The sequence below is a fragment of the Pongo pygmaeus genome, chromosome 2, assembly GCF_028885625.2.
Source record: "Pongo pygmaeus isolate AG05252 chromosome 2, NHGRI_mPonPyg2-v2.0_pri, whole genome shotgun sequence".
Taxonomy (NCBI): Eukaryota; Metazoa; Chordata; class Mammalia; order Primates; family Hominidae; genus Pongo; species Pongo pygmaeus.
Genome location: NC_085930.1, coordinates 149,935,078 through 149,948,467, shown reverse-complemented (window position 1 = coordinate 149,948,467; position 13,390 = coordinate 149,935,078). Strand labels below are relative to the sequence as shown.

General features: G+C 45.6%; 1 protein-coding gene across 6 annotated transcripts in view; it reads right to left on the bottom strand.

The window, feature by feature from the left end:
- PXYLP1 (2-phosphoxylose phosphatase 1) overlaps positions 1-13,390 on the bottom strand; it is a 63,707-nt gene that overhangs the window by 33,223 nt on the left and 17,094 nt on the right. For all 6 annotated transcript variants that reach the window (XM_054480142.2, XM_063662232.1, XM_063662231.1 and 3 more), the window contains one exon: positions 1,216-1,347. In XM_054480142.2, the coding sequence (XP_054336117.1) occupies positions 1,216-1,294 (79 nt within the window). In that variant the 5' untranslated portion in view covers positions 1,295-1,347. Of the gene's footprint in view, positions 1-1,215; positions 1,348-13,390 lie in introns of those variants that run through there.

Sequence of the window (13,390 nt, the reverse complement as noted above, 5' to 3'; positions counted from 1 at the left end):
GGTTGCTTATTATTGTGCTGTAAAAAATGGCACTAATCCATAATGCACAGGTTTATGCTTATGTAACTCATGTTCTCACTTGAGGTCAGGAGTTTGAGACCAGCCTGGGCAACATGATGAAACCCTGCCCTGTCTCTATAAAAATACAAAAAATTAGCTAGGTGTGGTGGTGCATGCCTCCAGTCCTAGCTACCCAGGAAGCTGAGGTGGGAAGATTACCTAAACTCCTAAACTCAGATGTTGAGTCTGCAATGAGCTGTAATCGTGCTACTGCACTCCAGCCTGGGCAACAGAGTAAGACCCTATTTCAAGAAAAAAGGGGGGAAGGAAGGAAGGGAAGGAGGGAGGGAGACAGGTTCAAGGATTCAGGGCCTCCTGATGTATATAAAAGAAGCACCAAACCCTTAAGTATTCCTGGAAGGGTCCTAGAGGAGAAGAGGCAAGGGCTGAAAGGGAAATGATGAGAGCGGGTGAGGAGGAGAACGCTCTTGGCAAAGGAGCACCAGGATCTGAGCACAGAAGAAGCAGAGAGGGGCCACAGGAGGGCAAGGGGCCTCCCAGAAGACCATGGGCCACCATTGAGGGGTTGCCACTAAGGAGGTCCTGGGGCCACATCTGTGTCTGAGAACAGCCACTCTTAGGTGAGCTGTAGCGTGCATAGATTTGGGGCCTGGCCAGAGCCTAGGAATCTCAGTGGAGGATGCTGCATGGTGAGGCCCATGGCCTGGCTTTATCAGAGTTCTCCTGTCTCGTCACAGGGGATTTCCCATGCAGCCCCTGCTGCGTTGGGGGTGGGTTTGATACTGGTGACCTAATCTCCCCACCCTCTAAACAACTCCAACCCCACGGCTGACTGAAGGCTAAACAGACACCCAACTTGCAAGGACCCAATCAAAGGGCCAAACACCTCTGCTCTGTGTGGCTCAGCATAAGAAGTCAAGCAGGGCCACTTAGTGTCTCCATCTGGTGAATCTGAACAAAAAATCTGGGAATAACCAGGCAGTTCAGGAATTCATGCAAAAGTCAAAAGAGCACACAGAACACTGCTCGGTGGTTTAGGATCCCTCCTTGCAACTGGCCACTGTGAGCGCCAACAATAAAAAGACTTCGTTGTCTTCAGCCTCATTGTTCATTTATAAAACAAGGCTTTGGGGCCTCCTTGTTTCCTATGAAGCCTCTACCCTCCCACGACCTGCGGTGCCCGGCTCTACTCACAGAACTGCAGGCTGAGGCTCACAAAGGCCAGCAGCGCAGCCAGGGCCAGCAGCAGCAAGAAGCGGTTGCGGAAAAGCATTATTAAGTATTCTATTTTCTCTTCATGGTTTCACCTCAAATCGGGAACATGTCCTGTGAATAAAGCAGAGGTGATAAATGAGTGTTTAGAGGTGGAAAACTAAATTTGTCAACTGAAAATAATCTGATTAGCCCAGTCCCCTGGCAGGGAAGCATGCATCTCTAGCTGGAGAACAACAGCATGCTCTACGATTAGTCTTTGCCCCCAAATAAGCCCAAGCGAGAATGCTCCCTTCAAGTTAGTAAGCAAAAACCAGTTCATGAATGCTTTGTTTATCTGACATCAACAGGGAATAAGATATTTTACAGACATGACCTTTCCAAGGAAAAACGCAAAGGATGTTTATTGAGTATTTACAATGTGCTGGACAATGAGGGAAAAATGAGGGAAATCTTCACATGGACTCATCTTGCTGTGACCTTTAACTTTAAATCTTCAACGTTTTTTGACGGACATTCTGCTGAAATGATCTTGGTATTCTTTAGTTGTAATTGTTAATCTGAACAACAATCATTGCAACATGTCCCACAGTAATGCCTTGGGGGATGGTTTGGGTGTGCAAAAGGATTTGCTCCTACACTGACTAGCTCCATCTGCTAATTGAGACCTCCCTTCATCCTGGACCACTAAGCCTCCTGTTTCAGCTGTATCCATGGGTCTTCTGGAAGCCTCGTCCTGCCTATTCAAAATTCCCTTAACCACATTAGAAGTGTGCAAAAGGACTTTTTTAAAAAGCTGAATAAGGTCCTAAATGTCCCTTCTGTGAAAAAAAAAAAAAAATGAATGACTACTATAACTTTTACCCTATCAGTTTTACAAGTCAAGTTTATTTCCTGGTTCTCTTTGGGATTTTAAAGAGAACTTGCAAACCATAGTCTCTTTAGAAAAGGTTCTTAAACTATAGTTAGATTGTAACGGTAATTTCAAACTTGAATCTTTTCCCCATTCAAATATAATCTTCTTCAGAGACCAGACAGACAAAATCAGATAAAAGCTCATCTGCTAATGCGTGAGGGCTGCGTAACTGTGAATATAACTGAATATAGCCATTGAGCTGCACACCTGGGGTGAATTCTATCTCAATAAGCTGTACTATGAAAAGCACGTCTTTTGGGAATGAAGCAGGAGCCAGACTCCCAGAGCCCCTTGCCTACCACTTCCTCCCCAAGGGCCCAGTAGGTGACTTTGAAAACCCACTTGTTTAAGGGACCTGTCAGACTTTCTACCAAAAGAGAACATTTGCTAACAGATTGATGAAAACACACTTGCACCTTACGATTGCGCCTGTGTGTCCAGTAACCAGCATCTCTGTTAACAAACAGATCCCAATTTCATTTTATTTATTGATTTTGTGGTTTTGTAACTCTATTTGGCATATGTGACAATCAGCAGTTAGTTCTCACCCACATTGACTAGATTTTTGAATGTGGTAACAGGTACATAGGTAACCAAATATAGAGCTTGTTTGTTGAAACTTCATCCTCATTACGTTTCCTGGATAGCCGCGCATGATGGTATGGAACATGCCTTAGTCCTCTGGCCCAGACAGCTTTGTTGAACCTGGTATGAATGTGCACATCTGGAGTTCCCCTCCCCTTCAATCTCTCTGAGTGCTGGAGAGGCACTCTTCTTGAAGCCCCTTCTTGAATATGCTTCTTGAATATGCTTGTGAATATTGATGGTGTATTTTCAGGTCACCATCTTGTTAATGGCGGAATGGCCCTTCTTCTTGCCACCCTTCTTTGTGGGAGCCATTCTCCCAGGCCCAAGATGGAAAGGAAGAGCTTGAGGGAAACACTTCTGTCCTATGAGTCACTATGCCTAACCGAGAGTCAGTGCCTCCATGCCCCAAGCTCAGTACTACACGTACACATGTTCTCCTGCACATCCCTCCCTCTGCAGTTCTGGTGCAAATCTTGTCTTCAGGCCTCTCACTCTGGGCCTGGGAAGCCACTGTGCTGGCCCTGGGGAATCATCCACCCCCGGTTTCTGATGCCGCATGGTTTCTTTTGTGTCATCACCTCAGAGGCCGACCTGCCTGCTGGTTGCCCTGCATTTGCACGTGGGAGGCGAGGGCCTTGTTTCTGCTGCTGGGTCATGTCTTGTCCCTCAACTACTTCCTGCTTCCATGCTCTTAAGGGATTTCCCCCTCCCTGACTCATGGGAGAGGCCAATAGAACAGCTAAGTATGTTTCCTATGGTCTTACTTGATACTGCATTTTCTTCTTTCTTGTCTTTTTTTTTTTTTGAGACAGAGTTTCGCTCTTGTAGCCCAGGCTGGAGTGCAGTGGTGCGATCTTGGATCACTGCAACCTCAGCCTCCTGGGTTCACGTGATTCTCCTGCTTCAGCCTCCCGAGTAGGTGGGATTACAGGTGCCTGCCACCACACACCCGGCTAATTTTTGTATTTTTAGTAGAGACAGGGATTCACCACATTGGCCAGGCTGGTCTTGAACTCCTGACCTCAGGTGATCTGCCTGCCAAAGTGCTGGGATTACAGGTGTGAGCCACTGTGCCCGGCTGACACTGCCTTTTCATAAGAGATTAGCCACAGTACGGTTTACAGTTGTCTTCAGGCAGGCATTCGGTGGAAACAGTGGCTACTTGCTATAAGTCTCGGTTTTATAGCATGGTAAATTGTTGCAGTAACAGCCCCCAATTTTTTCATGCCATTTGTATCCATGGGCTTACCTGGTCTTTTCCTATACTGACTTTTGGCTTGGCCAAGGAACTTGTTTTGGCCATGGGACAATAGCAAATGTGTTGCAAGCAGGGACTTGAAAAGTACTTATGCATTGGGGCTTGTCTTCCTTTGCTACATTTGCAACACTGAGACCACCATGTGAAGACCCTAGGCCAGACTGCTGGGGCATGAGAGACCACATGGAGCCAAGGTAAGCAGTCCCTGCTGAGGCTCCCTTCAAACAAACTGCGGTGACAGCAAACTGTCACCACAACTGTGAATGAGGCCATCCCAGACCACCCTGCTCCAGCCACGCCACCAGCAGATGGTTATCAGTGGTCTTCCCAGACTAAAAGAACTGCATGGCCAGTCCCCAGAATTATAAGCAAATATAATGGTTGCTATTTTAAGCCAGTAAGTTTTGGGAGCTTGATACAAAGCAAAAGCTAACTGATACAATAAACGGGAAATGCCTTGCATCTTCACCAGGAAATTCTAAGCCAGGATCTAGATCTCAATATCCTCATCTGTAGGCACGACATGAAAATCTCCATCTTGTCTACGTTCTTTAATATGCGGAGTGCTTTTTGGGAAAACAGCTATATTTAGTTTTAGATTTAAATATGTTAGGTTAACCAGATGGCCGGGATCGTGTAACTGCCTGACTGCTTCTAGTCTGCACTGCTGACATCACCTATCTGTGACTTTTAATTTGCTGAACAGTGGGAACATTCACCGTTTCCCCTTGATACTCTCTGGGGTCTGCACCCTCCCGCTTCTGACTCTCTTCTGATAGCCTCTAGCATGGTCAGCATTCCCATTATTTCTACTTGTGCTAGGGACTAGTCTGGTGTGATCACAGCCCTAGGGGTGTATGTACACAGCCTGGCCAGAGGAACACTGAATCCCAGGATGCCTTCTTTTGGAGCCCATTTCACTAGAAAACTTGAAGATAATGATCATACTTTAGTCTTGGTTTTTTAAAATGGCTAAATAATGATGATAGAATCCAAAATTCACATGGATTTGAAGAAGTTTGCAGCTGAAGCTAAGACCCCAAGGAGTAGGGGTGTGTGTGTGTGTGTGCATATGTGCGTGTGTGTGTGTGCGTGTGTACATGTGCACGTGCCTGTGTCCAACATGGGAAGTGGAGTGCGTGGTTCTGCTGCTGTGGGTGTTTCTTTGCTGGGGACACTTCAGTGGAAGAGACTGAAAGGAGACCTAATGCGGTGTAAAGGACGAGGCTCCAGAGATGGGCAGATCTGTGTTCAATTCCTAGCTCTGCTGCTTATTTTCTGTGTGTCTTGACAACTGGCTCCACTTCTCTGAGCTGCAGGATCCTGCTTTTTAAATAAGACTGAGGATAAGAGACAAAAGAGCAGGTGGTGGTGGGGAGCAAATCTCACAACAGGCAGAGCCCTGCTGTCGAGCAGATATGTACTATGTCTGACTTCCACACTCTGGAAGAATCACACAGACACCTATACCACAATCTAAACACAAGGAGTCACCCTTTTCCTTGAACTATTGCTTCTGCTCCATGCTGTGGCTCTGCTTTCAAATTCTGGCCACTTGCCCCTCCCCTACTCACTAGCACCATCCCATCCATCAGAGTAGGCAGCCACGTCTGCAACCATGTTCATGGCTCCTCTGCCATCGTGAGCCTTCCTGGGGGCTGACTCAGCTGTTGTGTCCCTGCCTTGACCTAGGTTTTCCAGCCTGGAACATCTGCCTCAGCCTCTGTTGGGCCCCACCCCAAGAGGATGAGGTTCCAGCCAACTGGCTCTTTCTGGCACTGTGGTTCAATCTCCAGCCTGAGTTTTCCAGAGCTCCCTTTCCCCCTTTCCATCTCCAGGTAGGTAGGAGGCTCCTGCAGCCACTCAAGAAGTCACGCAGTCCTTGGTTCCCTTCCTGCCATCTTCCTGCACTTCTTTCCACAGGAGTTCTGCGCCTACCCCTGGGGTCTACGGCAGCTCCTCAAGACATCTGGTGAGACTCATATAAGTCATGCCAGGCGACAGCCAGGATTCTGAGCCCAGAGCAGGACCCCCACAGCCTGCTTGCTCACAGCCCTAAAAATAAGATCCACAGGAAGAGTCCCTGCTTCACCAGCAGGGTGAGGTGCTATGGGATTACAGCTCCCACATCTTCTAATCCCCAAACATCTCTCAAGTCCCATCACCTTCTGTGGAAAAGATGCTCTTGGCTCAATATGGCATCATGACCAAATCCAATTCCCACAAATACTTCTGTGTAAACAACTGCTATATGTCCAGGCTGAACATGAAATAGTTGTCAGTCATCACATGTCTGTTGGGCACAGCTGCACTCCCCTGTGCTAAACCTACGTGGTAAAAATATCTGAAACCTAGAAATTGAATTATTACTCTGAATTCCTGATGAAACAGCAAAAACAAAACAAAAAACAGAAAACCCAGCTAACTCAATTCAACCTTATTACAAGTCTGAGCTGCGAAAGAAAAGATTTTAGAATACAATTTTGAAACATAGTACTAGTTAATAAGCAGTTCCCATTACATTATGATGAATACCATTTCTGAATTAAAAGGAAAAAAAGAACATGTCAAAGGAATTTTTACAAGCTACCATTCTACCACCAGAGAGTTCCTGAGCCCAAGTCTTGGCCTATTTTTTACCTTATAAGAGCTGAAAACACCACATCTAGTGACAAACTCTGGTCCAGGCTGTCCTTCAAAGTGTACAGAATTTAGGGTTTTAAACATGACCACAACTGCTAGAAAGAAAATGTACAATTACCTTTCATTTGTGCAGTTAAAATACCATTACCAAGAATAGAAAGGTAGTATTAAAGAAAATGCTTCAGATGTATTCTACACGTTGATTTTTTTGGTCAGAATCATTTTGGCCTAAGTAAATACAGCATTATAATTAAAAAAAAAACCCTTCAAGTCTGCAATTGTGAACAAAATATGAGTCAAGCAAAGGTAAAAGCTATATCTTAATAGTTCTCCTTCTCCAAAGTCACATTAAAGTGGAGTTTAATTGCAAAATCTAAGATGCTTGCCCAAGAAAAACCAACCTTGAAGTCTGATGAAGATGGGCAGATTCCAGAGCCTCCTGGAAACCCCAGGAAGGCACCTGGGATGAAGGGGCTGTGAGTTCACAGCAGTTATTCACATTCCAGAGTTCTCCACTTAATTTGCAGGCTCATTTCTAAAAGCTGAAGCCAGTTCACGCACTCATTCATTCAGTCAGTCAATTCAAAATAACATTTCCTGAGAGCCAATAGGTGCCAGGCACTATTCTAAGTGGTAAGAACACAGGACACAGGATACAGGACACAGTTTTTGTCATATGGAAGGTCCCACCTGAAAGGCACTAAAGTATTTATGGGAGAAATGATACAAGACCTAGGACTTGCTTTAAAATATTCCAGAGGGGCCGGGTGTGGTGGCTCATGCCTGTAATCCCAGTACTTTGGGAGGCCGTGGCGGGCAGATCACTTGAGGACAGCAGTTCAAGACTAGCCTGGCCAACACAGCGAAACCACATCTTTACTAAAAATACAAAAAATTAGCTGGGCATAGTGGTATACACTTGTAATCCCAGATATTCAAGAGGCTGAGGCATGAGAATCGCTTGAGCCCCGGAGGTGGAGGTTGCAGTAAGCTGAGATTGCGCCACTGCATTCCAGCCTGGGTGACAAAGAGAAACTTCATCTCGAAAAAAAAAATTATATATATATTTATAATTTATATATTATATATAATATACATAGCTAATATATATATTAGTTTCATATATATATATATATATATTTTCCAGAGGAGATAAAAAGGTTGAGGGGAATAGATGAAAAAAGATTGGCAAAATGGTGACAATAGTTGAAGCAGGGTGACAGATCCTTGAGGGTTCATTATCTGCTCCTCTCTGCTTCTGTGTATGTCGGAAGTTAAAGGTGTTTTTTTTTAGAAAAGTTTCAAGAAGTTTTTTTAAAAAAAGAAGTGTAGAGTCTGGCGAGGGAAGTAGGGAGTAAACAGATCACAAGGCTCTATCAAATCAGTGCTATCAGGAGGAAAGAAGACTGCATCCAGGCTAGGATACGGCAGATTGGTTTTCTGAAGTGGCAACGCCAGAACTCCATCTTGAAGAGCAGATTGGTGTTGGTGCATCTGTGATTGAATTTTAGGAAAACAGAATGAACTCAAGGGATGGTGTTAAAGGTGGTGGGGAGGTATCGGGTTGTGAAAGGAGCCAGAGAAGGGAGATGATACATCCAACACTGATACACGCAGGGAAGTGTTGTGCCTAGGGAAAGCCAGCTGCCCAGAGGCCACACAGGCAGAGCTGGGGCACCCCTGCCATGTCTGGGTCTGCTTCTCCAAAGGATGGGCTTGCCTGGCCCAGCACCCACAGCCCTCTACCCAGGCCAGCTTCCCCACTGACCTCAAGGTGTCCTACCATCAGTGGGACCAGAAAACACACTCACTGATTCTCACTCCCTCCCTGGAGTGCCCTCTGGGCACTAAGCTGACTGAGCTGCAGGATGGAGCAGGAAGAGGGGTCTGATTGCAGGATTCACGCCACCAGGCAGGCCAGCTTGAAAGACAGGCCCACTTCATGGACCTACCCTTATTTTCTAGGGCCAGGGTCCTATCTCCTCCCAGCATCTGGCCTCCTTGGGGAATACTGGACAGGAGCAGGTCCAGAGGCCTCCCTGCCCCTCTCAGCAGGGGCAACATATTGAAGGATACCTAATAGTCATGAGGCGTGGCTCCCCTGGAACATTTTGCACTTTGCCGCACCACAGACCCTCCCAGGCCCTCTCTCACCTGGGGGTCTCCTCCTGAAAAACAGCCCATCTTCTACCCTAGGGTGGTGAGGGGTGATTTGACCTGCGTCACTGTCATGCCCAGATGTGATGTGGAGTGGTAACAGCCACCTCTTGGCTGTGGGGAAGCCAGTGGGGAGCTGAGGTGGTGCTATGGTTTGGATATGTGTCCCCTCCAAATCTCATGTTGACATGTGATCCCCAGTGTAGGTGGGGCCTAGTGGGAGGTGTTTGGGTCATGGCAGTGGTTCCCTCATGAATGGCTTGGTGCTGTCCTCTTGGTGGTGAGTGAGCTGTAGTTCTGTTAGTTCATGTGAGAGCTGGTTATAAGGCGCCTGGGACCTCCTCTTCTCTCTCTTGCTCCCGCTCTCACCATGTGATACGCTGGCTCCGCCTTTGCCTTCCACCATGATTGTAAGCTTCCTGAGGCCTCAGCAGAAGCAGATGTTGGCACTACGCTTCTTACAGCCTGCATAACTGTGAACCAAATAAATTTCTTTTCTTTATAAATTACCCAGTCTTGGGTATTCCTTTACAACACAAAATGGACTAACACAGGGGGTGTGCTGATCAGTGCTGCAGATTGATCCTGAAGCAGGCCCTCAATAAAGGGCAGCACCAAACTCAATGTTCTTTACCCTGCTTTAAGGACCTGTTATGATCTGGCTACACCCCACAAATCCCACCTCATTTCCCAGTCATACCCACAATAGGCTGTTAAATGCATGGGCCTGGGGTCAGCTGGCTAGGTCTAGAGCCCTGCTCTACCTGATAATAAGCCACAGTTTCCCCATCTATGAAGTGAAAACAATCTCTGAGCCCATTTCATAGGTTGTATAGGGAGGGAGTCGTGGGGTTAAGATATGTAAGGAACATGGTACAGTGCCTAGCCTCTGATAAGCTCTCAGTAAGTATTAGCAGTGATTTTGCTGATGGTTTTAATACCCACCAGCCACAAGTGAGCTACTTACCCTACTTCTCCCTTGTCTTTGTTCCCTCTCCCCAACTCTAGAAATAGAATCTCCACTGGACCATGCCAGAGAAGTCAGAGTTTGAAGAGGTTTTAAATATCATTTGGTTCAAACCCCTTCATTTACCTGAAGAGAGGCCAGGGCAGGTCTGAGGGGCAAAAGGCTCCAAGCTGCTCACGGAGGCTGGCCTGCATGGCTGAAACCCTTGCTTCACATTCAGAGTGGTACCCAGCAATCTGCCCTTGTCACGTTCTTCTTCACTGTAGCAGACATACCATGTGGCAGATGCTTCTAAAGTGTCTAAAGACATACCATGTGGCAGATGCTTCCCCAAGTGTCTATTCCTTCCTTCCTCTTATGAGCAGAACCCTCTGGATTTTAGCTGGATATATGACCATCCAGCTAGAGAGAATATTTCCTAAACTCCCTTGCAACTGGTTGTAGTGATGTGATCAAGTTCTTCCAATGAGTCGTGATTGAACGTAATATGGTCATTCCAGATCAAAAGGAAGCTGCCTGCCCCAGACCACCATCCTGACTTTTTTCTTTCCTATTCCAGGCTCTGAAACACTGGCATGATGAGGAGCAACTTTCACCATGCAGATGGAAGCAACATCCTAGTGGATGACAGAGAAGGACCCTAGATGACCCCAAGGTGCAAGGCCACCCATTCCTTCATTGCCTTCCAGCTCAAATCATTTTGGGAGAGAGAAATTAATCTCACAGCATTTTAATCCATTGTTATTTCACTTCTGTTTAAGCAGACAAACCAATTTCTGATCTAGAACTTGCTGTTAGCAGAACGCTGGTACTCTTCATGGGGCTCCCTTCTGGAGGTGTAATGAGTAAGTGCACAGGCGTTCATGAGCTGCATTAGGCAGAAAACCTCGTCACTGACCAGGCTGAATACCACTCTTAGATATGATATGAGACACTGTTGTGGTCACCTTTGTTCTTTTTGCACTTTAGTTTTTGTTTTATCTTAAATAATTCATGTATCTATAAAGATGGCTTGCCTGCAGGTAACAGAAAACCCTAGCAAGCAAAGAGACTCATCCACATTCTCACATGACAAACCATAGTATTAGGACAGCAGCTCCAAGGCTAGTTGATTCAGCAACTCCAAGCATCAATGGGAAACCAAGAGCTTTCCATGTCTGTCCTCTTACTAGGCTTGCTTCTCTCAGGGTCGCAAGCTGGCAGCCACACTGCCAGGCATCACAGCCATACTCAGCCATGGGCAAAGGCAGAAGGGATAACTCTGTTCATTTCTACTAGAAGCAAAGAAGCCTTCTCCAGAAACCCCTCCCCCAGGCTGCCCATCGCATCTCACTGGCTGAAGTGTGTCATGTGCCCGCACCCAAACCAATCACTGACACTGGGAATGGATACAACGACTGAATGGAACCAATCAGGATGCACCTCCTGGCAGAGGCCCATGCAGGGATAGAATGGGCAGAGGCCTGAATAGAGTCAGGGCTCTGTTAGGAATAAGTGAGCAAGGGGATGTTTGTGACAACTCACAACTGGAGAAGGTGTGACAACATGCACAATTATTCTAAAAAATTATTCTCAAACACAGTCATCTGATGACAGTACCACAACTTTTCAGATCCAGTAATCAAAACACATACAGTCATAATTATATGTTTAAAAAACATCAGTGCTGGTTTGCTCAGGTGTAATTCAGCAGAGACAAACAGTAGAGCAGGCTCCTGCAGCCTACTGACCGTACGTCTTCCACTAACAGATCTTTTGTTTCATATTTTACGTTTTTAACATATGCAGCATTAATTATTTACCTACCATTTCTTTCCTAAAAGGATTTGAGGCTGATAATCTGCAGATTTCGTATTTTTAAATCCCTGAAATAGTAAACTTTTTTTTTTCCTTTGTGAATTACATGTTCTAACCACTCTCTCCTTTGAGGTTTTTTTTCCAACTCTACAAAGGATAAACTTGTCAAGGCATCTGATCATTTCTCAGGGCCAGAACAGACGAAAATAACTAACCCATCAAGCCAGGATTTTCACTTTTATGTACTTTTCACTTATTATTATTATTATTTTTTTGACATTTTGGAACAAGTCTGTGTTCCATCCAACATTACTGCTTTGCTCTTTCTTAAGTTTCGAAGTAGCTACATCTGAGACTGGCATTATTATTTTAGAATGTCGAGAAGCTATAAGTACCTCAACAAAGAAAGGAGAACATGCAGTTGGCATGATTTACTCATCACAAAGCCACTTTAAAAATATAGCTGTTTTAAAAAAAATTTTGCAAGCAAAGTATGTCAACTGAAAGTTTCTTAAAATGTCAAAGAAAGCACGAAAGGATTAAACAGGCAGGCTGCAAGACTGGAAGTACAAGTGGCATAATATAAAGGCTTCAATGATAAAAGTCAAACTTTTAAAGGCAAAAAAAAAAAAAAAGCTTACAAAGTCCTGAGACTCATAGTTGTGCAATGTAAATCAGGCACACCTGAAAGCACAGGTTACCAAGGCCTGCATTTCTGTGTTAACAATATTATATAGGAACGGGATTTTGCTCTGGATGGACGCATGGACACGAGCACTCACGCATGCCACTGAGAGGCATTTTGCCCAATGAGGCCTTTTTGGGCTGAGATCACACTTACCTACAGAGCTTTGGCAAGACCCTGTGCTCACTGGCAGGTTATTCTATGACTCATTCATGAAGAGGAGTGGGGCACCAGGAGTCCTGTAGCTCGTTATCACTGCCAGTGCCAGTGGGCATGAACTTTATGTCCTTAGAAGTAAATCTGAGAACACAGCTGTCTCACTTAGTGGGAGGTTGACAGAGTCAGTATAGAATGAGCCCTCCTGCCCACGGAGGTGGCCAAGCGTGTGTAGCCACTGCTGGTGATGCTACAGAGGGGCTGATGTGGGTGACCTTTCGGAGCCCTCCACGTGCTGAGATCCAAGGATTCTCTGACTCAGATCCCAAAACAAGCTCTCAAAACACACACACACACACACACTCTCTCTCTCTCTCTCCATATATATATATACATGTGTGTGTATATATGTGTGTGTGTGTGTATATATATATATATATACATATTGCTTCTTTGCACTTATAAAGTGACAGGTAGAGCAAAAATAGAGCTAAGAGCACTGTTACCTACAATTACGACATTTAGCTTTGGAGGAAATCTGAACTGCATCGAGTCCCAGCTCCCTGCCAGTAAAGTAGGTAATAAGACTCTTAAGAGGCCAGGCTCAGTGGCTCACTCCTGTAATCCCAGCACTTTGAGGCCGGGGCAGGTGGATCATTTGAGGTCAGGAGTTCGAGACCAGCCTAACCAACATGGTGAAACCCTGTCTCTACTAAAAATGCCAAAAAAAAAAAAATTACCTGGGGGTGGTGGCGGGCACCTGTAGTTCTAGCTCCTTGGGAGGCTGAGGCAGGAGAACTGCTTGAACCCGGGAGGCGGAGGTTGCAGTGAGCCAAAATTGCGCCACTGCACTCCAGCCTGGGTGACAGAGTCCATCTCAAAAAAAACCAAAAAACAAAAAACAAAAAACAAAAACTCTTAAAAGCTCCAAAGCTTTGATTCAGCTTAGCTAACAGTTGTAATGAAACACACAACTCCAGGTTGATGTAA